The sequence below is a fragment of the Lathamus discolor genome, chromosome 3 (assembly GCF_037157495.1).
Source record: "Lathamus discolor isolate bLatDis1 chromosome 3, bLatDis1.hap1, whole genome shotgun sequence".
NCBI classification, from domain to species: Eukaryota; Metazoa; Chordata; class Aves; order Psittaciformes; family Psittacidae; genus Lathamus; species Lathamus discolor.
In genome coordinates, this window is record NC_088886.1 from 19612557 (window position 1) to 19639135 (window position 26579).

The window sequence follows — 26579 nt, forward strand, 5'->3', positions numbered from 1 at the left end:
ATACATTTGCTATGTGGGTGCTCTTGGTATTGGTTATAATAGAACGAAAATGACTAAGGAGGAACAGCCGTTCCTTTTCATGTCTGGCTGGGGTCCTTCATAAGCAGGTTTGAAGCATATCAGGGAAAGGGGTAATAAGGAAGCTGGCAGTGATAACGTCTGTGCCAAGGGCCTTTTCTCCAGGTAGGTTTTTCTAATTAGACTTTAAAAGTTGTTAGCTTCCCTGAGAACTAAATGCAACAGGGAAATCTTATAATGTGCTTAAAATTCACCTAGCTTCATGGACAACTCTTTAGTTCCACCCACCAGAAGGGTCAGAACTCTTTCCCAGCAAGGTACCTGGGCATTCCTCAGGCACCCCAAAACAGTCGGATACTCTAAAGCAAGTTTTGCTGGCGTCTAACCATCTGTTCCCAACTCACCAGAAGGGCTAAAAGCTGTCACTCTGAATAACTTTACTGCCTACCACTTTGGCAAGGCGCGTCTGAATTTAACTAAAATCACAGCTTGCAGCAAGAATATTTATGAACTAGGAAACCCTCCTGTGAGCGTATAAGGGAAATTATATATATATTTCCACACCCCCTCCCTTTCTTCCTATCTCCATGTAAGCAGCACAGCTATGCGGCCACCCTGGTTGCCTAGGAAGCTGATTGCTACTCCTAAAGGATCTGTTTAAAATTCTGATCCAGATTCTAGTCATGTTTGTGAGACCCTGGGAATGGAGCTGTTAAAGTGGTGAGTACTTTCCATTTTTTTACTCTCCTCAGCTCCTCTGGACTGAGAGAAGGCAGCTGTGCTGCTTTGCTAGACAGAGCAGCTGGACTTGGCTACCCCTAGAACCAATTAAGTGCTGTAAGAATGGCCTGCCTTATTCAGGGGAGACAGAAGGAGCTGTTTGGGATCATAACTGACACTGGAGAGTAGCTGTGTATATATGCAGTTATTTTAAGGGTTGTTTTTTAAGCTTTTTCTAAGCACCTGCTGCCTTTTGGGGCATTTGTACTTTCATCTGAGTTGTTTGAAATGCAAATAAAAGCAATGATACATATTCACACAATCTGAGATCTGTGTGTTTGGAGGACTATGCTAAACCCTTTGTGGAGTTTCTTTTCAGAAGCTAATCTAGTGGAAAATTATCAAATGAGGCTTCGAATAGGTGAAACAATAAGCTAGACAAATAGTGCACCTATTAGCATGGCAAAGGTGGATGTTGTCTACAAGTCAATTTCCATCTCATAGCCCTACACTGCTGGCTACTATTTTTAGGGGCAAAGTGAAGTGATTTAGGAGCAAAGTTCCTCAAGATTTAATTTTGGTTTAAGGCTGTTCAAGAAGTTGTCTGTCATGTCTCATTGTATGTGCTATTCAAACTTATATAGGTGCTCAGAATAACACCTGGATAAAAATCTTTCAGTAGAATAACTGATTATTGATGTAGCCAATACTCAATAAAGAGATCTTAGATGGTAAGAAAAGCTAGAGTTTGAGTCACTTGTTTATGCTCTTAAATGAGTGTAAAATCTCATTTGAAATGGCTTTGAAGTGTGAATTATGAACAGAAGTCCTTTGATCAGAACTGATATATAATGTGTCATAAAGCATTATGCCAAAATAAGGAAGTCACTTAAGCTTCGTTTCCCATGGCACTGAACGACATGAGAGCTATTGTTCCCATACTGTATCTTATGCTATCATGTTCATGCTGAAGAAATTTGGCTACAAAGACTACTGCTGAACCTTTGCAAAGTAGAAACAGGTGCTTAGTTTTTTGTTGGGGAGAAATCATCAATGCATGATATGGGAATTTTCTTAGCAGACTTACAAAGTGTGTTTGTATTGCACACATTCCTCTATGAGTGTGGTCCCATGCAGACTTCCTCTTTCGAAAACTTCAGCCCCAAATTTAGTTTGTGGTTTCTGCTGCTTGCAGTAATTTCTCCATAAAGAAGTGACAACAAGCTCTTTCCATCAAAATACAGCACCCTCTTGGCACATTTAGAAAAAGCACAATTGGAAGGTAATGTGCAGTATTGCCATTTGGTGATACCTATCCCACTAATACTAAAACTACCTTTGTAGGTAGCTGACTGCATTGCTGTTGAATGACTTGATTGACTGGTCTTTGTTATTCTGACGTGCACTCACAGTTCTCTTGTGACCATGTAGGGTCCTGCTGGGATAAAATACGGACCTGCTGGGATGAGGTGCCTGGGTTTTAATCCCAGGGTTGGTATGCATCCAGCTGCATGACAGCAGGGCTTGGGAAAAGAGGAGGAGGAAGTAATGGGCCAAACTAGCTATTCAAGTTATATTTGTTCAGAAGTCCTAATTTATTTTTGAAAATCCTGCAATTAAATCAGATGATTTTCCAAATGAAGTAAAATTATAAACCCACTTATACACCAGGACAGAGAGTCATGTGCAAAGAGCAGTCTTCTGTTCACTCTGAAAAATAAACAGGCTTTTCTCTGAAAAACAAACAGGCTTTCCTCTGATGCTATCCAGAAGAAAGAGGAATATTGGTAAGTACAGACAGATAAGGCACCTTTTGCTATGTCTGTTTCCACCTAAAAACAATGTAGAATTTGTAATTATTCTTTGGGAGCTAATCAACCTGTGAAAGAATAGAGGAAAATAACAAAATATGTGGTAATATTCCTAGTATGTACTTTAATTACTGATTGCTTGATTACTGCTGAAACTGATGCGGCTGAGTGTGATATTATCAGAAAGCTAAGCCTGAGAGCAAGAAAATGTAATATTTAACACAAACATGATATACTTCAAAATAGCATATTTGAGGGTTGAATTGAGCGACTCAATAAGAGATAATTCAAATGCTGTAAAGCCATATATGTAGAAGTGCTGACGAATAAGATAAAAGGCAGCCTCTGAAGAAAACAGAAGCTGCTATAATGAAATCAGAGTTACAGAAATCCTAGGCGAGTGGCTGTGGCACCTTATCCAGACCTATGGTTATGGAAACCAAAGTTTCCAAAAGATCCAATGAGGCTCAGAGTGAGGAAACTTAATGGGTAACAATATTGGCATCCCAGGAAGTTGGAGGAATATGATGTTGAAATATACACGAGTCACCAAGGCACTCTAAGCTATAAAACCAGGTCTAACTTTGTCAGGCATTGGATAAATATGGCACTGGAATGTTGCAGGAACATGTGCAAATCAACTGAAAGAGGTGACATCAGAGTACAGGTATGTGGGGGGCAAAAAGCAGGCGTAAATAACTGTTTTCAAATGAGTTTACTTCCAGAACTGCCAGAGGTTTATCTAAATACTTGAAAAGAGTAGGACAGAGACACAAAGCACTGCAGTCAGTAATCAGCAAACTAAAAACAGTGCTTGTTAAGAATCGGGTATTGCCATAAGCGACCTTTAGCTAGACGGAGAGTAAGGACTCTCTAAAGCATTCAGGCATGTAGCTGAGAAATCCAGCCAAGGTCAAACAATGGAACTGAATCAATGATTCAAACCACTGAAACTCTTATTTTCTTAAAAGAAGGGGAAAAAAACCCCACAAACATGTAGGGTCTAAAACTGTTAGAGTGAAGAAGTAACCCTAGAACTGAAATATCTCATTCAAATATACCTTAATTTAAAATACTCTCACACAGTTCAAAGGTACAATAGCTTAGAAATGCCTGAAATCCTCTTTTATGAGCAAAACTGACTGCAGACTCATCTGCAGAGTATTGACTTGCCTCTCTCTCCTCCTACTCACTTGTGCTTATGTGCTGTACCCCACTCCACTGCTGTCATGGCTTTTGGGAGCAGCAGCTGGGATCTTGCTGGTACTGTGGGTAAAGTCCTTGGCCTTACTTCCTGATTCTCATTTCTTGCAGAAGAATTAGCTCTTGGATTAAACGGAAAATTGAAATATTTTACATGATGAAAAGTAACTGATTGTGTACTATGTGTGTTAGGATTTGTCTGCAGGACATCCCTGAACCAAGCCATACCTTCTTCAAAGAATCTCGTATGCAAAAGTTCTGGCAAACAGAAGGATGTGTGATCGTTCTAACTTGGTGACTAGAAATGAAGTAGAGGGAGGAAAACCTCACACCTGACAGTTAGAACAGATGTAATTATAAAAAAAAAAAAAAAAAAAAAAAAAAAAAAAAGAAAAGAAAAGAAAGAAAAGAAAAGAAAAAAGTAGGATTAGGACCAGCAGCTTGGAAATCTAAGTAAACCATAAAATAAGAACTGTCCTCCCTGGGTGATGGGGCTGCATTTCACTACCTATCCTCTGTAATTCAGGTTGTCAGTTTACCTCTTGGGATTGAGGTCAGACGGAGGAATACTACAGTGTTCTGACCACATACAGTCATGGATTGTCCTGGTAGTGGTTGGTGGATGTTAGGGAGTGAGCTTATGGTTTCAGTGCTCACACATGCTCATGGCTACTGTTCAGTTAACACAATTTTTGTTAGTTTATAGCTAATTCTCTCTACTGTGAGGACTTTCTTACAATACTTGCCAAAGAGCAAATTCTGATCATGTGAAGTAGTATTTGCACTGTGAGAAGGTTGTTGGATGCATAACAGTATGTGTAGGAGAAATTAGATCCATTTGCCAAAGAATATCAGTGAGGTGATATGGTGAGCCTGTGCGTAACTCCAAGACTGCTCCAAGGACAGTGGTTGCAGTTGCTCTGCCCTGTGAGTATTCAGTTTGCCTTCTTTAATTTTATCTTTAAAATCCAAGTGCATGGGGTTTCTGCAGATAAATTTTCAGGGTATTAACAACTTTGGAGTACGTAGTCATTCACATTATAAATATCTTTATGGCTATCTCTAACAAAGTTGATTTCTTTTGTGTGTATAAACAACAGTATTTTAGTCTCCAAAGCAAAAACATCCTGTGAAGAAAATGAAATCCTTTTATTATATGGAGAATAGATTGACAGTTTCTGAATCCCAGATCCTTTGTGAATGCCACTTTATTCTTGATGGAGGTGGAAATGTAACTGCCCTTGCTAGCATCTGCTATCAAGGTAAATTAACGTTTGGGGATGGATTTTTCTGTAATGTATGTACTCTGCTTTCTGGGCAGGGAAACACAAACTTCTTTGTGCTGATGTGGGTCATTATGTAATCCTAACATGCCCTCGGGTGATCTAGTGAAGGGCAGTCAGAAGTCTCACTGTTCCACATCTAGGGTCCCATACTTTGTCTTCTACTCTTTGGCAAATCATTCTTTTTCAGCTGGTCAGTACTGTTTCTCTAAAAAAAACAGGAAAATTATTGTGACTGATGAGCTGTAATCTAATGTGATGCTGCAGTGGGAAGAACAGCAGTGCCTGTGTACTCTATGTGCAGCAGTCAGTGCGCTGGGCACCTCTGGGGATGGTTTTTAAAGAGCAGCAGCTGGTAAAGGCTCTGGTCTTCTGATCAGCGGCTGGACAACCACTTCCCACACCACTGTGCAGTGTGTTAAAACAAGATTAATTCCTACTTCTTATCCCAAATGGGGAGATGGAGAACCTCAGCACATTTCCAGATGAAATCATACCAGTCAGGTACTAGTCTAGCCAGAAAAACAAGCCCAGTCTTTTGCTAAGTGTGTTGACTCTATGGATGTGCGATATCAAAGCAAGAAAATTTGGCTCCATGCTTGTTTTTACAGGGCAGTGACCCCTGGTCACCATGACCCAAGAGTAGAGGCCATGCAGATAAGCAGGTCAGCTGGAAGAGCAGTATGACAATGGAGTTGGAAGCTGGCAGAAGGATCCAGGGCAGCAAGCGGAACCTTGGGAGTATGTGACCCATATACACATTGAGGTGACTCCTGGCTGCAACCAAAACCCTGCAGCCATTTGCCCTAAACACCGGTGCCAAATGTTTATTAGTATCAGCCTGTCTGCTTTGATCACCCTGTATTTGCATGGGCTCTGCACAGACACGTCAAAGCAGGTGTGTAAAGGGAATTAAGGCATTCTCCAAATCTGCACAACTAATTTTAGAGTCTGGTTTAGGGCTACACTGAGGAAAAAAATCTGTGTATTTCAGAAATGATCAGCCTGTAGGACTGCACCAGCTCTCCTGCTGGCACAGCAGGAGCAGCTCCTAGAAGGGAAAAGGCTGGTTAACTGGAAGCTTCTTAGTTGGCAACAGATCTTGGCAAATACAAGTTATGAAATGACTTCACTTGTATCAGCTATACAACAAAACGCGGTTTATCTTTTTATTGAAATTCATGGAATTCTCCTTTGACAAGGGCCTGAAATTGGCATTTCTTACAAAAGGGCACTACAGCTTCCAGCTGCACTTCCCGGTAAGTATGAAAAGAATTTGCCAGCAGTCACCATTTTGCTTCGCTGCCTGGGATGCTTGTGCCGTTCTCCAGGGACCCGATGGCCACCTCTCGACGCTGAGAGCAGCAGGAAGTAAATCCAGGGCTCCGATGCCGGGGAGCCCAGGCTAGCTGCCCGCTGTTGGTCGGGGAGCCGCTCGCTGGTCTCCCACAAGGGTGACGACGAAAGAAGTCCTCAGAAGGCTGAAACCCCTCGGCCCCTTGGGCGGCCCGGGGACCACATGTGCCGAGGGCAGCAACGGGCACCATCTCTCCACGCCGGGCTGTCGGAACCGCGGTCCCACCCCGCTGCGGGGCTGCTCAGGGTCCGCTCTGTCCCGTCCCGGGGCAGCCGCTCACTCCCTCAGCCGGGGCGGGGCCTCGCGCTCCGGGGCGGCGGCGGGCGGCGTGGCCGCTGGGGGGCGGCGCTGGCAGGAGCCGGTTGCTCGGCGGGCGGGCGAGCCGGCGCCGTGGCGTGGCGGCGGGCGGCGGGCAGCGGCCGCGGCCCCGGCCCCGGGAGGAGGCGCTGAGCGCGGCGGGCAGGGCAGGTAAAGGCGCGCTGCGGGAGGGCGCTCCCCCGGCCGGGCGGCCGGGCAGGCGGGACGGTTCCCTGGGTGCGCTGCTGGGGAGCGCTCGGCACGACCCGGCTGCGTGCGCCTTGCTTCCCTCTCCCGGTATTTACCGGCGGCTCCGGCGGGCGGTCGCTGCCGACGCCCGGGGACGGAGCGGGGACGGCGGCCCGGGCGTACTGGGCGCGGCAGGAGCGGCCACCCCGCGTCCTGCTCCGAGGGCCGGGAAGGGTCCGCTGCTGCCCCGCGTACGGGGGCGACCCGGGGCAGCAGAAGCGCTGCGGGCTCGGCTGGGCTGGCTGAAGCGGCTCGGTGGGCGGGGGACTCGCCGGCGGGCAGCCGCCCTCCGCGGGGCCCGGGCGGGTAAACTTTGCCGGCAGGACGGTGCCCGCGGCAGGCAGCCGCGTCCCGGCGCTCCCCGGCGGGCTTCGGGGCGTGCTAGCGGTCCCTGCGTTGTGCCGGCTCAACGGCGCCGGGCCGCACGGGCGTGCACACAGCGCGCGGGGCGAGAGCCCGCGACGGGGCGGGCCCGTGGGTCCCGCGGAGCGGAGCCTCGCTGCTGACGGGTTTCGGGTTCACCAGCTTTGGCCGGCGAGTGCCGCGGAGCTGCCGAGCCTCTCCGGCGGGCTGACACTTTGTCATCAGTTGCTGGCCGATACTCTGTGTCTGGAGTGGAACAACTGGCGTGAATTTTACCTTCTTTTGGATGCCTGTTGTCTTCAGTGTATCTGATAGCAGCCGTTGTCATTGTATACACTTTAACCTACGTATTTGTAGAGCCTCAAACAGACTTCTTAGTGTATTTCTGCACTGCAGGTTCCTAAGGAATAACCCTGAACCTTCTGACAAGTGTGGTCTTTTCATCGGAAGCATGTTCTGACGTAGAGATCGCCTTGGACTTTATGTGAAATGTTGCACTTAAAAATAAATACATTTAGAAAAAATCAGTGAAAGTCTTATTTAAAATGCTAGGGAATAAGGAGTTAAACAATGTATTTGTAAATACCATAACCTGAATTTCTGAACAGATGACTTTACATAAAGGCTGGGACAATGGAAATGACAGGGTGGGAAGTGTGTGTGTAATGGCCTGTTAAGCCTTTTATTTGTCTGGCATTACAGTCTGAGGTGAGCGTCTACTTCAGACCTTAAATTTTCTTTTCTACAGGTTTTACAAGTACAGTTTCATGTGGTTGAAAAAACTACAGGGTAAGTGGCTCTATCCTTGACTAACTGCAGAAGCTGTCACATATAATAAGTTATTGTGCCAGTATTAACAATAGTAATGGGATATTAAACCAACACATTTTGGCAGTAAGTAGCTGTAATACGTATGCGCTGTTTTGACGTCTGTAGAAAGAGGATTAGCTCAGACAGAATTTATTGTGGGAGGGTGTGAGTGGGATGAAAAGCAAAAGCTGCTTAATTTTAATCTTCTCAAAAAGGTAACTAAAAGTAGTGCATATGATTAAAACACATATGCTCCTCTCTCTAATGGCTTTTAATTGTAGTCTTTTAAATATTTTATGTAAAATCAGTAGTGCTGAAACATTGATTTTTGTAAGATTCAATGTGTACTAAACGAGATCCCTGTTCTGCAAGAAAGGAAGCACTGAGGAGTAGCAGGGTCTCATGAGAAGGTCTGACAACAGCAGAGCTGTAAAACTGCATTGGTGTAACTAAACCTGTGCATCTGTACCTGTGTACCTACACAGGTGTAGCTCTGGTTAGACTTCAGGCATTTACTTATATTGGTTTATTTTCATAATTTTGAACTTGCTTTTCCCTGGCAGCCTTCATTTGTCTGTTGGGCTTCTTTTAGTTGAAAAAGCAGTCATCTTAGCATGAACACATGCAAAAAGCAATGCTTCAGGGTGTGCAGAATTACTGTCCCTCATAAAGTCTGCTTTCTCCAGTGGCTTTACAATGGGGTGTATATTTTTACATACTTACCTTCCCTCGTGAGCTCCTTAGATGAAAGAAACCCTGCGTGTCCTGTGTGGTTTCCTATGTAAGTCTTTGTTCATTTTCATTACGTCATAGGAGACCTTTGAAACTAGACTTTGGTTGAGTTTTTCTGGGTGCTTTTCTGCTGAAGTTGCAGATTATTTTTTTTTATTTATTTATTTTTAATTACAAAAGGCTTGTATGTGAAGTGTATCTTCATGTTACCTCCTGAAACATGAGTGATGAATTCATGTGGTCCTAAGTGTGCCTTCTATCTGGATTTATAGTCGGTTCTAGTTGCATATTCTTTTCCTCTCCCCAAGGTTTTTATTCTGTTTTAACTAACAAAGAAATATTGGCAATTAGTATGTAAAGAAACACGTTGAGATGTGTGTTGCTCACGTATATCAAGTAAGTGTAGGAATGCAATGTTAAGCCAACTACTAACATATGCTTTATGGTTTAGATATGATTAGATTTATAGTTTATGACGGATGCTACAAGAGAGGTGGTGGTACCTTAATTGTTCAAGAGGGCAGAGCGCTCAACTCTGCCTTTACCAAGATGATGGAGGTACCCTCTCAAAGGAGTATTGGGAAGCGCACACAAGACATACAGCTATTGCTTCAGGTGTTACAGGAATCAACGGTGAAGGAAATATGAGAGGACTAAAGAAGATGGAGTTTTTTATTGGTAATACAAAAAGGTTTTGAGAGTCACCAGTAGATGTGCAAGACAGTTACTGATCAGATACACGAAACAGCTCACTGTGCTGGTAAGGACTTGACTAGCACATGCAAATGCTGCTAGACAGCAGCCTCAAAGGTGAGGAAAGTCTTGCTTAAAAAGAACCTCAATGGTCCAAACGCTGGACAGACAGTGTGGTTTGTGACAAAACTGTTCAGCTGGTGTGTTGCATTTGGGAAGTGTCTGAACATAGCCTTTAATCTTGACTTGCTGGGAGAGGGAGTTGGTAAGCCACCTATGCATTGATTCACATTCAGGAGGTTGTATTTAAAAATAGTTTGGGTGGTAAATTATATACAGAAACAAAAACTGAAATTGTGTAGCAAAAAGGGAAGAAATGCCAAATGCCTGGGAAGAGACTTTACATTCGGATTTCCTGCAAAATTTCTACTTGCGTGGATTTTGGTGTTGTGGAAGTTTTACTGAAATGGAACTAAAATATCGCACTACTGATAAAAAGATAATGCTTTAAAATATGTGTCTGTATTCTTCTTTCAAATGCTTTCCAGAATTCAGGTCAATGTATGGTATAAATTACATAGAAATAGAATTTGAAGCAGTTGATCATAAAGCTACATATAGGATGATGATGATGACTGAATGTTTATGTTGCAGCTTTCAGAAAGACATGTTGTACGGACCATGACACACTTCATGTTCTGTTAAAATCAGGCTGCAATTTGGTGAAATCCAAATGGAGTCCTCTTAAGCAAGCATTTGACTTTGAAAACCATTTAGGGCAGAAAATATTAGAAATGTTATTGTCTAAAAATTGTAACAGAGGATACATGAATCTTATGTCTATGTAGGAGCATGTGAGCATAGCCTACATGGCTTACTTTGTGGCATCAGATATAGGTTAGAATTCAAAATTGATGTTCTTGTTTGTCTTGAAAGTATTAGGTGGTCTCTGATTACAGCTGGGTGAGACACTCTTTTGCTCAGTGAAGAAATAGAGTGGGAAGGTGTACTCTGACAATCAGTGTTTGATTGTTCTAAAAAAAATAGATTGTCATTTTATTGTGTTCAGATAATGCCTGAATCATAAATGTAATGGTTTATTCTAAGCAGCAGAAAAGAGCATTTTTTCATGGTGCAAGATGATAATAAGAGCACTTGCCAGGAGGGCTACAAAGGTGGATCGTGTGTGATTAAGCACTAAATGATTCTGATGATAGGCAAAGGATTCAGAGCAAGATTGAAGACTGTTTTGTATTGATCAGAGAGGTGAACTGGTTATTGAAGAGCTAGACAGCTGGCATATTTCATTAAAATAACTGATTTTTGGAAGGTGAAACAATTGGACTTGTTTGTTTGTTTGTGCCACATGGAAAAGACATTGTTCAGAAATGCTGTTTGGAAATAGTAGTCAGTGACTTTTCCAGCTGTTTCATCCATGGTTTCTGCAGCCACCTTAAACCTTTTCATGGACAAAGAATGAGGTCAGTTTCCCCCAGAAAACTGTCACAGGATTCATGGCTTCCCTTGTGAAAATGAAAAAATAAACACCATAACTTTGTCTCAATGTCTGCTGTGGTGAATTTCACAGTTACTTATGTCGTGGAAGACACCATTCTAAGTTTACCTAACACTGACCTTTTATCACAATCTCTGGTGATAAAAAGGGAGGCCTTGTGAATATTTGGTACGCTCTGTTAATAATTATTTTAATAGGACAGAGCAATGCTAATGCTGGACCTTGAATTTTGCCATAGTTTTCATGTATTGTTCATCTTCCTCACATCTGTGTTATGATGCTGGTTTACTGATTGCCCCTGAAGCAAAAGTCTGAACACGGACTGTCTGTGCAGGCTTTTGGATGCCTTTATGAAGAGCTTCTGTTGGGCCAATAAACTGTGAAAACAACTTTGTGGAACTTAGCAAGAAAAATGTGGGCAGTGGGCCTTTCAGATGAAAAGCCAAGACATTGTGTTTAATCCCAGAGCTGTTTACCTAAACCTATTTTTATTTTTCCGTTTGAAAAAAGTAACTCTCACACTTGCACCTTTGTTTTCAGGTTGTCTCTGAACTGTAAGAGGGCATTGTTGTAGAAGTTAGCTTGTGCTGCTGCCACAATAATCACGGATAAAACAAGGCGCATCCTTTTGCCAGCAGCACGGCAGTTTTCCCAGGATGTGGCCTGTGTTATTCCCCATCCAGCTATCCAGCAGCCAGGCAAGTTGGCAGTTGTATGAAGTGTTGTGGGGAAGAAAGGGCAGCAGAAAATGCTGTCTGCTGATGTATCTGTGTAATCACCATTCTGGGGTTAGATTGCAGGAACATGACAAAATCGCTGAATAAAGCCTATTTAGTCTGTATTTTTTCCCCCTTTTTTTTATCTTTTCCAGTATAAGCTGCCAACTGTTGGCGCTGCAGTGGGCAATAGTATAGCCTGTGGACATGAACGAAAGTTTTCCATGTGGAAGACAGGAAACAAAAGTTTATATCTACCCTGTAATTTTGAATTAATCCTTGTGATTATGGTAGGATTGAACAGCTCCCATAGCAGAGGTATAGTCAGGAGAAAAAAATATTTTGGAATTAAGGTCAGAATATAGCTTAAGCATGAGGATAGAGTAGAAATAGAATCAGTACTGAAATATGTGTCAGCCCTTCCATCCTTCTTGCACAAGCACTTCTAGCAACAGATTGTTTCACTGCCATTTTTCACAGTATAATTTAGATAATTTAGTTAAATTGTGTTTTACTTAATGGAAAGCTATCAGTAATGGCCAAATCTCCAGCTGTAAAATGCTATTTTTTTAGGGTAAGATGAAGACATACATGGCTAGCTAATGGTTACAGGTGGAGTTGTGGGTAAGTTGCCAGGGGAAATTAGTGGATTTAGATTCCAGCAGTTTTCCATAGGGTGATGGATAATGGATCAGCTGAAGAGGGGATACAAGATGGGATGGTGAGTAGGCTGAAGAGTTTGGAGTAAGTCAGCGAGCTTTTACAATTTAGTGTCTCCCCAAATCCATTCAATTGGAATACTGTGAGCAAATCGGCCTGTGTGAACCCCTGAGAACTGTGGGCATGTAACCTTTCAGCATTAGAATATATATGTGTGCAGGCAGGTTATAAACAGACCCAGTGTAAAAACATCTCTAATTAAAAGAATAAGGGCAGATTTGGGAGCTCAGGTCCTACTCTCAAATCCATCTAACCTGAGCAGCAGCACAGACATGCAGGGGAGCATACTGACATCATCTCAGATGCTGGATAGGGTAAATTTGAGCTGGTGTGGGAAAATAAGCATTTGGTTTGATTTGTTTATTCAAATTAACTTCACTGGTTGATTGCAACTAGTGCATCCCTGGAATGTTTGCTTTGAAAGTTAGTCCCAGTATTTGTAGCACAATGCAACAACCTCTGACATTGGAGCAGAGGGAGGCAGGTTCCTGTTCAGAGACATGTTCAAAAGTCTGTACTGGAAACACATATAGAGGGAGTGTTACAGTAAGAGAGGAAGTTGTTCAAACAGTTAAAACTGTAAAAAGTAAAAGCTTAACTAAAAAAGGAAAGTATATCAGTTCAAGCATGTTAACTGCTTTGCCTTTGCGTGCTTTTTGGAGCTGTGATGCTATCTGACCAGCCACTTGCTGTGATCTGTGTGTGATTAGGATTTATGCTTGTACAATTATGAGCATATGGTATACCATTTAGAAAATCGTAAGTTTAAAATAATTACATTCTGGTGCCATTTTTCAAGAATTATTGTCTGTATGTTCTGGAATGGTTTTGCTGCCAATTAAGATTCTCAGTTCTGGCCTGTAGCCATCAAAATCATAAGGTTTCTTTCAAGTTTCATAATAATGTTAAAAAAAGTCACTTGATTTCCTTTAAGGAAGTAAAAGCACTTCCTCTGTTTTTGTTTTTACTTTCCCTGCAGTTCACAGACGTGCATGACCTATCACTGTGTAGGAAAAGGAGTGGGAACATTTCTTTTGACATTCCTGAAGTGGATGACTAAGAGTTGGGCTTGTGACAGATTTTCCTAGATATAAATTTTTGTTTCCACAGGGCTTCCTAAGTTATGTGCTGCACTGGTAGGTTGTTGCTGACTTCAACTTTTTTCACATTTCTACAGAGTTAAAGTATATAGCTGTAGAATACTGACCTTATTTCCAACCAAAAAGAGGCAGTCAAGGCCAGATCACAGCACTTACTGAGAATTTTGTCTGCATGAAAGGATCTCTTGAACTAAGGGTTTAAATGGACCAAAAGAAATGGAAGTTAAGGACACCTCCTCCTTGAAGTATTTCATGCTCTCATACACTTGCTGTTCAAACAAATAAACTGAGTGAGACCTAAAAAATCATTATACTTGGAAAACAAAAGCCCAAAGCATGGGCTTTCAACAATTCCTAAAGGGAATATGAAAACGAGAGAAGTGGTAGTAAGCTAGCAAAAGAAATGCAGTGGTCTGCCTTTCCAGTATCTATGTTTTGGGTATGTCATGAAGTATGACTTTTTAAAAAGGGGAATGGTTTGTGATCCAAAGTTATTTAGAAACCATTTAAATCTTTGTAATTTGACAGACTGCAGTATAGACTGGATTTTATTGATAGCTTCACTGTTGTGTTAAGTCTTCTCTGTGGTTTGAAAGGAAGTAGTCTGTGCTATATCATGTCTTGTTCAAAATGCAGCTTAAAATTCAAAACCACATCCATCTTCAGAGTATCTGCTGCTCTCTGAGAGACCTTAGAGCAGTTGTAGACTGGTGGGTTTCTTCCTGTGAATGAAATGGTCTTTCTCAGTCTTCATTTTGGTAATCTAAAAGGGGTTGGTTCCTTAGAGCTGGGGACTTTATTTTAGATTTTTGATTCATTTGAGCAGGTTTGCTGGAGGTGTACTTAGGAAATGAGTAGTCCTGATAGGCTGAGATGAGGGAAAAGAGTTTTGGGAAGGGAACTGCAAGAGAAACTTTCTTTCAGATGTCACAAAAATGCACATGGCAGCAGCATGTGCTTGACTTCAATGCTATTGGTAGTGGAATTTTCACTGGGTTTTTTTCTCAGTGAGGTGCAAGGACACATTCTAAAACCTTTCATGTATAGCAGAGAATCAATCTGCAGCAAATATGTTTCTGTGTAAACCCTGCCCTCAAAGCAGTCATCAAAGGCAGACTAGTGTGTAGCCTAGAAAATGTAAAGTTTTATATTTACCTGCAGTTTCTCTACATTGTCAGATAGAAAACAAAATTTTTGTTCAAAATACTCCAGTTTGTTTGCAAATATTATTTTTCCTTGCTACAGAAAGGGGTGCTGTCAGTCAGCTTGCAATGAAGGTTTTTCCTGTCATTTGGTGGGCTTTATCTTCTTTTACTTAATAGGAGTATAACAAATCTTTCTTACTGAAATTAGAAAAAATGAAAGGTACTGCGTTTTGAGTTTAGATTTTTGTTTCTGTTAAAGAGCACAGGTGTGAAACCCAGGGGTATATGAAGGCCCAGATTTTGTTCTCATGTTTATAGAAATTGATTATACATCCATTACAACTAAAAAATAGCAGCAGCGGTGTAAATTGATTGTAATGAGCTGCAGTGAGAGTGTATTTGGGCTTAACAGCCGATCTCTGTAAACTCTGAAGCAGGAAAACCCAATGGAAATCTGCTCTAATGTGTTTTCATTTGTTTTTTCATTTCATGTTTTGGTGGCTTGCTTGGCAGCAAGCTGGTTTAGAAACAAGTCCAGCAAGATAACCCAGATACATTATGTGGCATCACAGCATCTGTCACCGTTCCTTCTCTGGATGCGTCCTACAAATGCACTCCTATGGATCCTGTGCTGGATGCAACCAATAATAGCAAAATTAAAACTTGGGTCATTTTTAGTGCTTGCAAGCAGTGACATAAATACAGGCTTAAGTATAAACAATTTGCTGACCAAAAGAGATTAAGACTTGTTTCCAACTTGGGCATCTATGTCAATTTTGATGAAAAAAGGAAAGAAAAATACTGTGTATGATACATATACCTTTGGTATAGGGACTTGTTGCATATATGATTGTGTAGGCTTTGTGGGGTTTGGATTTTTTTTTTTTTCTGTGTGTTTTTGATTATTTTTTTTTGGGGGGGTGTTTTGTTTTGGGTTTGTTTTTCTTTGTTTGGGTAGGTTTTTGCTTGTTCAATATGCAGGTACTGACAGAATTAAGATCATCCAAAATCTTTTAAGAAGTGTGAGAAAAAGTAATCAGCTGGGTGGGTGGGACTTCAAAATATGTAGAGGTACAGACCCTGTGAAAGGGACCAGATGAAATGGTGGAGATGGCTTGCAGTGGTAGATGACGAAGTCATCCTGTTTTCCTCTGGAGAACAGCAATGAAGGGAAGAACTGTGTGGTACCTATTAAAAGAACACTTCTCTGCAGCTAATGGAAAGCAGGATCAGCATGACACCTGTAATTTGGAACTCAGAGGCCTTGTAGAAGGGCAGATGTTCATAATTGGAGAAGGTAGTACTCATACAGTCATTGCCAACATGCATGTCTACTGAAGGACTGCAGTTCGCAGGTTTCTGTGGGTGCAGCGTGGAGCTTTACCTGTGTGTTTCCCATAATGTGGAGCAGAATTCAGCAGGAGAGGTTCTTGTCTTGGCTCAGTGAAGTGACGTGGCAGAGCATCACTGACTAACAAGTATGACTAAAAGTACAAATCGAAAGAGAGAGAATGCATGAGCTGGCAGGCATGAATTTTGATGCTGACCATCACTTTGTGGTCTGATCTAAAGAGGTGTCTAAATCTGGCACAAAGTAGAACATAAAGGAGACTACAGACAGGTCGCAGTAAATATTCCATAATTGTTTCTATGTATAATCCTGCTTTTCCTCTTTGTTTACAGTTAGAGCTAATTTAGACTCTTGTAAATTCCTCCCAGCAGGGGCATGTCATCTTTGTGTCCCGGCTGGTGGGAACACTTATGTTCTTTATAAATAGACTAGTGAAGCTGGTAGGAGCAAAAATGCCTCTCAGGATGCTGCCAGAGCCTGGGCTTGAAGGCAGCAAACTGTCTCCAACTTGAACCTCTAAAGGGTAAGTGTTCTGGGAAGAGACAGAAAGGAGACTAAATTTAAAATGTTTTTCTTTCTTTTTAAGGGAAGGATGTGCACGACATATAAATTGTATTTGAATTACAGCTGTTCATAACTTCTCTCACATATATTGATAATTTTAGGAATAGAAGACGGACTGGAGAAGGAAAAGGGTGGTCTAGGGGAATGGCATCATCCCAAAGGAATTATCTGTTTACAGTACCTTCTATTTTGGCAATATAGTTTCCTTAATAGCTAAGTTAGTTTATGCATGTTCTTATATTTTTCTTAATAGTCCTAGGAGCTATCGATGTTGTAGAAATAACTGCAGTAGTGATACCCTTTACTGATTTCATGTAAAAAATTACTGTGCTAGATTAAAAAAAAATACTTTTAGGGGAATTCAGGTCTTTTAAAGTGTGACTTTGAAATGTTACTGAATAAAAGTCACAATTATAGTATTTAATTATGGCATTTCTTCCAAAGCCTATTGTTTGAATTGTCGGAAGTATTCGGTTTTAGAAGGGGTTCCTTGCAAGGTGATTAGTGGTTGGAGTACAGGAGAGATAAACTGATACGCCGACTTTATGTTCTGTAGAAGTGTGAAAAAGATAAAATAATCAAACACTGTAGTATCTTTTCATGCTTCTTAACAGTTCCCACACTTATTTTCCCCTCCTCACTCCGACCCCAGTTCAAGAAAACATATCTCTGGCTGCAAAATAAATCAACTTACAGTGCCAGGAAACCCATACAGAGTAGTTATAATGTTGCAACGTTACATTGCATTAGCTAAACATGAATGCACTAAACATAAGTTGAATAGAGATGTCTCTGCATGACTGTTTATTACTCAATTTTAAGAGATCCACAGACTTGTAGGTTCTAATTTTAATAAAAGAAATATATTCTAAAGGATGTGGACTGACAAAAATCAGATGCAAACCTAACCTATGTAAAAACTTGTTCTGCTTGCCTCTCTCAGTTGCTGATCCTTGAAAGAAGGAAACTCATAACAGTGATTGAAAAACAGGAAACTGTCCTTCGAAGGTTATAAGCTGAAGACTGCTTTCTCAGATTTTCCAGTATAAAACTGTATGACAGTCCTGCTCAAACCTGAAAGCTGGTTAGGAGAAAGAGATGTTTAAGATATTCACCACGTTATCTGCCTGTGCACCTTGAGACTTAAAAGCTGAGATCTCAGCGTCAAGTGGACCTTTTCAGAACAGTGGATTATCTTCATGATATGGTCAAATCTCAGTATGGCTAATGGTCCCTTCATCACTTCTGAATGCTAAGCAACTCCTCACCTTTACTTATTAAATCCAGCAGTAAATTTGCTGTACAGTGAAAAAACAAGTTCTGTCGAGAGGGGCTATTTTTTTTTTTTGAGTAAGAGCTTTATTTGATCCCTTAGCTATAATGAAGTGAGAGCTTGTGTTGGTTGCTTTGACAGACTGGGCAATAGTGCTGTCCCATGTTCAAAAGCTTTTGTACATCTCAAGACCAGCTGTGCCTGTATGAGGAGTTTAGAACTGACTAGATAGATAAGGAACAAACTTGGAATCAGAGAAAAGAGAAAATTAGGTATTTTAATGTTCTAAATAGTAAAATATATTAAACTTTACAACTTAGTTGTTCTTTTATATATATATATATATCAGATGCTTGCTGCAAAAATTTTAAGCGATTTGAAAATAAAGTTTAAGTGGCTATTAGTTTTTACATATTGACATGTAGCTATGCTGTCATGGGTAGGTGCTGCTTCTTGCTGTTTCCATGCAGGACTACCATGGAGTAGTACATGTTGCCTTTTTTACCCTGGCTTTCTTTATATCACCTGGTTTTGTTTTTCTTCTTTTTCTTTTTTTTTTTTTTTTTTCCATGAGGCTGCTGACCTGTTTATACTTCCAGCCAAGTTCTGCGTTTCATGTGGTTACAAACTTCTAGCTTAAGTCATGGAGTAGGCTTACATGAGTAACGTTACTGAGCGGGCTTTATTTGATTTTTTTCAATGATGAGCTAGTTCTACATTTCTTAGAAATGTGGTTTTTTACACCAAGTGATGTGACCTATTTTTCATAAATGCTTTTTTTAAAAAAATGAATATTTGTTTGGTTCTGATGGGAAAATGAATTACTAGCAACAATATCGCAGATGCTAGCTTTGTCACTTCATGATGCTATGCAAACTACAATTTCAGTGTTGCAGGAATCATATGTCCAGTTGAAATTGCTGCAGGGGTTTTATGAGGCTTTCCTCAATGTGATGATTACAAGCATGAGTAACTAAGCAGGTCGTGTGAACCAGAGAACTGGTGCTGCTGAGTGTTCCAGTTTCCTTTCTGCTCTGGTGCTTGCTATAGATCTTTGTAGCGCTGGTCAACTTGATCATGACCACACGATCCCAGCCACTATTTTTCATTCCTGCAGGAAAAAGAGAAAATCCCTTGAAGCACCAAAGAAAAGCTTTGGCTCATGCCACTTGCTGACACAACTATATTCTCCCAATTTCCAATTCAAGAGTATGAAATTCTCCAGCTATCAGAGAATGTCTGGATGCTGGACTTGCGGGTTTTAGTAGATGAAAAATATACTGCCTGGTAGTCTGCTGCCAAATGGCTGGAGAATAACTGATGGAGCATCACGAGTTAGAGTGAAAGTAAAGGCAGAATTCTTCATTATAATTGTATAAGGAGCTGTCAACTTAATTTCGGATGTCTTCAAAACAGATTTTGTCAGAAAATAAGCCTGCAGATGTAGATGAAAGATAAAAGATGCATCAAAAAGCAATTACAGTTAAAAACTCTCCTCTGCATTGTAGAGACATCACACTAGTGAGTGGGTCCCTGTGTCCTACTATGACTTTTTCTAAAACCATATATGAATGTTACTCCAGATCAACCTTATGTTGTCTGTTGGCTTTTTGCTCTCCCTCCTAGGCTACAGAGCCTTGCTACAAAATATACCTGTATCTGACTATGGAATATAGAATATTGTTAGAGACTTCATGCTACCTTCCTTTTTAGACAAAGCCACCATTTCTCTTTGCTGTTTCACTACAGCCCTTTTTGCTTGCTTTTTTTTTTCAGTGGACAATGTCACTCTGGTGTACTACATCAGATAAATACACTAATTTTATTGAGGCAGACTTAGAAGAGTACTATTGATTATTTATGGAGACAGGCTATTTTAATCAAGTAAATTCATTTAAGCTGTCATGGTGAGTCAGTGTAATGTGCTTACGCTTCATGCTAGATAGCAGGTTTGTATTCTAGATGGATACAGGTGATTTTGAGGATGTAACAGTATCATTTAGTTGGCACAGAAGTTTGGCAGTGGTGGTTGAGTGTCAGGTCTAACCTCGCAAGTGCATTGAAAGCATTGATGTCAGGTTATGTTCACGGCCAGACTTAAAATAATCAAAACAAATAGCTTAACTAGTCAACCCTGCAGAAAATGTCTATTTAGCACAGGAGGAGGGGTTGCTGGGTGGGAGGTTCCATGTGGAGCTCTAGCTAGCAATACCCAGCTAGTGCTGAACAAAAACTAGGCTAGTCATGCCAGCTGGTCTACTGGGAGCTGCATGCTCAGCCTGGGCTCTTAGCAGACATGCTGCTGTCACAGCCTTTCTAGGTAGGTTCCAACTTTTCCTGTGAAATGGCCTAAAATGGAGAATGTGATTTGGTCAGATTTTTCCAAGAGCCCTCCAGAGGCTTGGCTAAGCTGTCTGGCCTTGCTGTCAGTGGTAAAACTATTTTTACCCTTGTGTGAGCACGTAATATCTTAGCACCTTCCATTAGCACATGTTGGCCCTTTTGTGTAGAGTCAGAACAAGAAACTGAGTTTGTCCCAAACATTGCTTGCATTCAGTCATGGAAAGCTTTCCAAGAATGACTGTGAACAGAGCAAAGAACAAGGATGTTGGTTTTCGATACCCTGTAGGTGGGACTGTTCTGATCTCCTTGTTCGAGGCTGATAAGCTTCCACGGGACTTTGGAACATGCTTATCAGACTTGTATAAGACAACTGAGTATGCACAAAAGATGGGGTCATATAGCGAACACCACAGGCAAGGACTGTCTGGAGGACCCTCTTGGAATCTTGGAATTATTTGGAACTGCATAGGTGTTCACTAAACTATGCCCAAGCTGAGGGTGCTCTAATGCTGTGAGTCATTCTGGCATGTTTTGATGAGCTGGTTCATGTTTAACAGATAAATTCTGTGAGTAGGTCTGTATGCTGCAAAAGGTGGCTAAGAAGTAGCCTCTTATATATCTGCATTTTGATACAGGATACTTTATTAACAACTGTTCTTCAGAATATCTAGACTGGTTATGTGTGTCATGCTTATAATGGTGTTCCTGAAAAAAGTTTGGGGGTCTGTAAGCAATTTTTATCAAGTCCTGCATTCATAGAAAATGTAGAATCATAGAATCATTTAAGTTGGAAAGGACCTTTAAGATCATGGAGTCCAGCCATTAATCTAACACTGCCGAGTCCACCCCTAAACCATGTCCCAAAGCACCACATCTATACACCTCTTTTAAATACCTCCAGGGATGGTGACTGAACCACTTCCCTGGACAGCCTGCTACAGTGCTTGACAACCCTTTCAGTGAAGAAATTTCTCCTAATATCCAGTCTAAATGTCCCCTGATGCAACTTGAGGCTGTTTTGGCCTTGGGCAAAAGACCTGTTTTAAGGGATGAGCATAAATCACTGCTTTTCTGGCACACATCAGAATGCTGCCTCTCATGAGCTGAGCTCCCAGTGCTGAGTTCTGCCTCTTCTGCAGCAGTATGGTGCTTACCTTTAAAAGCAGTAACACTTCCTTATCTCCAAAACAAAGAACCAGTGCCTGGAGAACAGCAAGGTGGTGTTGTCAGCTGTAGATAGAATTGACCTTTGAGTACTGAGGGCTTAGAGCACAGTGATGGTGAGGCTGGGGCGTGACCTGCACTCTGGCCTGTGTGCAGAGTAAATAGTTAAAGATCAGTATTCTCTAAATGTCATGTTAGCAGCAGATGCTCAGCAACCCTGCAGCCTCTTGCTATGTGGTAGTATATTCTGAAGCCCCACAATGTCTTTTGCTCTGTGGTTGGTTTTTTGATCTGTCCGCATATAAAAATAGTTTTGTGGGGAGATAAGGTTGGTTAGCTTTTTATTCCACACACGCACCCACCCCCAGGCTCAGTGTTATCACTTTTAGCTTACAAATGCTCACTTCGGTGAGTACCCACAATACTTGTTACTCTGCCTTGACTTAATATGTGCTGGCTAAGTGCTGCTTGTCCCAAGGAGTACCTTGTGTGCCAGCAAGGTACACCAGGACACTGAGGCAGAGGCTTCAGTATTTGGTCTTACATACACCCATGTGATGCCTGGTAACTAGATATCAAGTAGGAGCTGATAACAGATTTTATTGGCAGGCTCTTATTTAACAACTACTGAACAGGAGCTGTTCCTGTTCCTCCTAAGTTGTAGCACAGCAACTTTTAATTTGTTAGTGGGCCAAAGTATATTTAAATCTTTCAATTTTGTTTATAATTTCTTCAATACTGTGTTTAAACCATTATGTTTTAAAACAACTTTTGATCTTGCAATTAAGGTTTAAAGCTAATTATTTTTTTCCTCTAAAACATCTTGCTAATATCAGGTGTGTATGATCTCCTTTTTTCCAGTCTTGTATTTTTTCCTTTTTTATAGCAGCTTTTTTTATGCAGCAGCAGTATTAATGAGCACTGACAGTGCGCAAGACCTCTTGTTCCTAAGAGCTTTTTAACAGATTTTACCTTCTCCTTCCTGCTCAGTCTAATTTTGCTTTTTCCTGTGGTTCCCTTTCTGTTCTTCCATCTGTTTGGTTTAACTGCTTTATTCTCTCCTGGTGTTTTTGTATACACTAATCCTTATAACTTCTACTCTTTGCAGCTTTGTTTAGTTTCAGTGGGTTAGTTCAGTTTAGTTTCAACATACCTTTCACTAAGATGTTCCAGGATGAGCTGCGATTTTATGAAACAGAGACTGTTAAAATTTTTCCTTCTGTCTCTTTTTTTTTTTAACTTTATTACTGTTTGCAGATGCCATTTATGGTGCTATTGGCATTTTGGAAAAATACTGTAATAGTTCTGGTTTCTTGCTTCTCAGAATCTTCAGTTCTTTCCATTTTTCCAGTTTCCAAAAGCTGTAAAGATAGTTCTCCAAGTGAAATGAGATGAAAAGACCTCAATCCTGCAAAATGCACATGCATAATACATTTCACTTACTGCAAGCCCCACCGCCTTCATTTCTGAAAGATCACCACGTATGCTTTGGGTTCCATTGTTTCTCACTGTGGAAGTCACCTTGGGCCAACTTGTAGATCCCACAACTCTTCTTAAGACTAACTACAGTAGATAAAATAAGTTCAGTGAGACATGAGTCATTTTCAAATACTAATGAGGAAATTAAGGGGGGGGGTTGGATCTGAATTTTGAGATTGTGATTTTACATCAGTTATAAGCACTCAGAGAAATCTTGGTAAGATAGTTTTTGGAGAGCAGAAGAGTTTTTATAAACAAATTATGTATTAATTACATGTACATGTAAGCCTTTTCATTCTCAAAAGCAGGAAGGAAGCAGGAGAAATCTCTTTCTGTAAGCAAAGAAGTGCCAGAGCAAAAAAAAAAAATCCAGTCATTGGGAGAAAACAAGTTATTTTCTGTCAACATGTTTGAATGTGCTGTCATGAACAGAGCTCAGTTCAAAGGATCTGGCTATCTCAGAATATTGCTTTCAAGACTAAGCAATTTCCTGCAACAGGCTAGGAAAAGGCACCTCTTGCACATAAGAGCAGCTGGTTGTTTAGAAAAGAAAGAAGAAAAAGGGGGACAAACACCCCATCTCTTAACGTAGAGCCATTTTCCAGTGGAAAATGGGTATCTGTGCAAACAGAGCACTTCAGCAAATTCTGTGCACTTTGGGATGACATTTTGCAAGGAAAATTGTTGATTTTACTAACAGTCCTTCTTGTTTGGGTATTTTCAGGAGAGGGTTGGGGATCTTTTGTCCTGGTTGGGGTTTCTTTTTGGTGGGATTTTTTTTGGTTGTTGTTTTCTGTGGTGTTTTGTTTGTTTGTTTTGTTCAGTTTTTGTTTTGTCTTGGGGTTCTTTTGGTTTTTTCATTGGGTTTTGGGGGGGGTTGTTTTGTTTTTCTTAAACTTTTGCAATGAGTTATTTAAGTTATGAAGTTCTATTAAAAACTGTTAATTTGAAATATATTGTTCTGATCCTTGTCAAAACTGTTGTTTAAAGATGTTATTATGCAGAATTTTTCCATTTTCTGTGTAGTGGCATTGGTAATTTTACTTACTCCTCATTTTCTTAAATAAGAATTGTGAACTTTGTATCAGTAAAATGTTAGGCTACCAGTTAGAAAGCCATTTTAAAGTTAGGCTACCAGTTAGCCGTTTTTAACATATATTTAAGAGAGTGTGTGTGTATCTTTTTAACATGTTGTAGGATTGTTTTGTTTCTAGGGTTGATTTACCAAATTGCTCTTGAGAGCTCTTACAATCATAGAATAGTTAGTGTTGGAAAGGAACTTAAGATCAGCTAGTTCCAACCCCCCTGCCATGGGCAGGGACACCTCACACTAAACCATCCCACACAAGACTCTGTCCAACCTGGCCTTGAACACCGACAGGGATGGAGCATTCACAACTTCCCTGGGCAACCCATTCCAGTGCCTCACCACCCTTAGAGCAAAGAATTTCTTCCTTATATCCAATCTAAACTTCCCCTGTTTAAGTTTTAACCCATTACCCCTTGTCCTGTCACTACAGTCCCTAATGAAGAGTCCCTAACCAGCATCCCTATAGGCCCCCTTCAGGTACTGGAAGGCTGCTGTGAGGTCTGCACGCAGCCTTCCCTTCTCCAGGCTCAACAGCCCCAACTTCCTCAGCCTGTCTTCATACGGGAGGTGCTCCAGTCCCCTGATCATCCTCGTGGCCCTCCTCTGGACTTGTTCCAACAGTTCCATGTCCTTTTTGTATTGAGGACACCAGAACTGCACACAATACTCCAGATGGGGTCTCACAAGAGCAGAGTAGAGGGGCAGGATCACGTCTTTCGACCTGCTGGTCACGCTCCTTTTGATGCAGCCCAGGATACGGTTGGCTTTCTGGGCTGCAAGCGCACACTGAACCCAGCTCATGTTCATTTTCTCATCGACCAACACCCCCAAGTCCTTCTCCTCAGGGCTGCTCTGAATCTCTTCTCTGCCCAACCTGTAGCTGTGCCTGGGATTGCTCCCACCCAGGTGTAGGACCTTGCACTTGTCATGGTTAAACTTCTTAAGGCTGGCATCAGCCCAGCTCACAAGCGTGTCAAGGTCCCTCTGGATGGCATCCCTTCCCTCCAGCATATCAACCAAACCGCACAGCTTGGTGTCATCGGCAAACTTGCTGAGGGCGCACTCAATCCCACTGTCCATGTCAGCGACAAAGATGTTGAACAAGACTGGTCCCAACACCGATCCCTGAGGGACACCACTCATTACTGGTCTCCAGCCGGACTTTGAGCCTTTGACTACAACTCTTTGTGTATGGCCATCCAGCCAGTAATAATAATACTAATAATAATAACATTCTTGTGGTGATTTGCTTTGCACAGAGGCAAGAGACTTCTGATAAAGAACTGTTGATAAAGCTATGACATAAGCATTAACCTTGTGTTAGCAGAAGAAAACTTGATTTTATTGGAAATAGCATTATTTTTGTTTACTTGAAAGTTCTGTCTTGTGGAAATATAGTTAATCTCATAACTAGAGGGGAGACAACTAAAAAACTTAATGTTGCCAATTCGAATTGCCTCATGTGCTTGCCCTAAAAAAATTAACTGACACTGTCAAAAGGGTATTTGAATTTTCTTTGCTTTAGGTGATGCTTCCACATCTGAAATATGTTAGCCAATGTTTTTTTGTTTGCAGGAACCACTGATATATGAAGATGAAACCATGAAGAGAAAGCAGAACGAATAATAATGCTTTTCCGAAACCGTTTTCTGTTCTTGCTGGCTTTGGCAGCCTTATTAGCCTTTTTGAGCCTCAGTCTACAATTCTGTAAGTGTCCTCCCCTTTTGTTTCCTGTGTATGGTCATCTGTAGGTGTGTTTAAAAATAGCCATGCTTACATGTTATTTAAACATTCTTCTTGTATTTGAATATTTGGTTGTTGTGTGTTTGGGTTTTTTTTCCCAAGCAGGAAAATAAATGTAAGAATAAAGATAGTTTTATGTGCTATCTAGAAATCTATACGATCTAGAGACTTTTCAAATCAGGCTATCTCAGAAAAAAAAAAATCTTAATTTTGTAGTGCAGTTAAGTAATTGAATGTGATTGAATGCTCCCATTAAAGAGACAAAACACATTTGAGCAAAAACTGCTGCAATTCCTATTCTGTATTGCATCAGACCAGAAGAGACTGAGAAAACTGCTGTGAGAGGATTGAGTGTTGGAACTTTTTCTTACTTGTACCCTCACACAAACTTTGAAAAGTGGAATTGGCTTATCAGAAGTGGCCAGTTTGAAGAAAAGTTAATGAATCTTTCATCTATATTTTTCTTATGTCGTGCTTTGGATCAATTAACCAGGGGTCAGTCCAGAAGGGCTGTCACTTATTGATGACTAGGCAAGAAGGTGGTGCTGAATGCAGGTTAATGTCTGTTAATAAACGTGCCAGGTGACTGCTATCACCTAGTTCATGAATGATAACGTTTGCTAGGTAAAGCCATGTTTTGTGTAATCCGGTATGTACTAATACATGTTGATGTAATCAGTTGTTCTTAGAAGGCAAGGAAAATGCTTATCCATAGTACAGGATAATATTATTATTTGTTGTTGTTGCACTGTGTTTTAATGTAAGAGTGTGGTCCTACTGCTCTGTGCTTTTTTTCATATTGTGAAAAACCTCCAAACAAACCCAGACACAGAGGATTA

The 26579-nt window shown here is 41.1% G+C and overlaps 1 protein-coding gene across 2 annotated transcripts in view; it reads left to right on the forward strand.

Moving 5' to 3' along the window:
• Nucleotides 1–6796: 6796 nt before the first annotated feature.
• The window catches only part of PXYLP1 (2-phosphoxylose phosphatase 1), a 62503-nt gene continuing 42720 nt past the window's right edge, over nucleotides 6797–26579 (forward strand). Inside the window, exons 1-3 of one of the 2 annotated variants that reach the window (XM_065672596.1) lie at nucleotides 6797–6860; nucleotides 8050–8090; nucleotides 25573–25704. In XM_065672596.1, the coding sequence (XP_065528668.1) occupies nucleotides 25626–25704 (79 nt within the window). In that variant the 5' untranslated portion in view covers nucleotides 6797–6860; nucleotides 8050–8090; nucleotides 25573–25625. The remainder of the gene's footprint in view (nucleotides 6861–8049; nucleotides 8091–25572; nucleotides 25705–26579) is intronic. The other variant, XM_065672597.1, reaches the window with a different exon arrangement.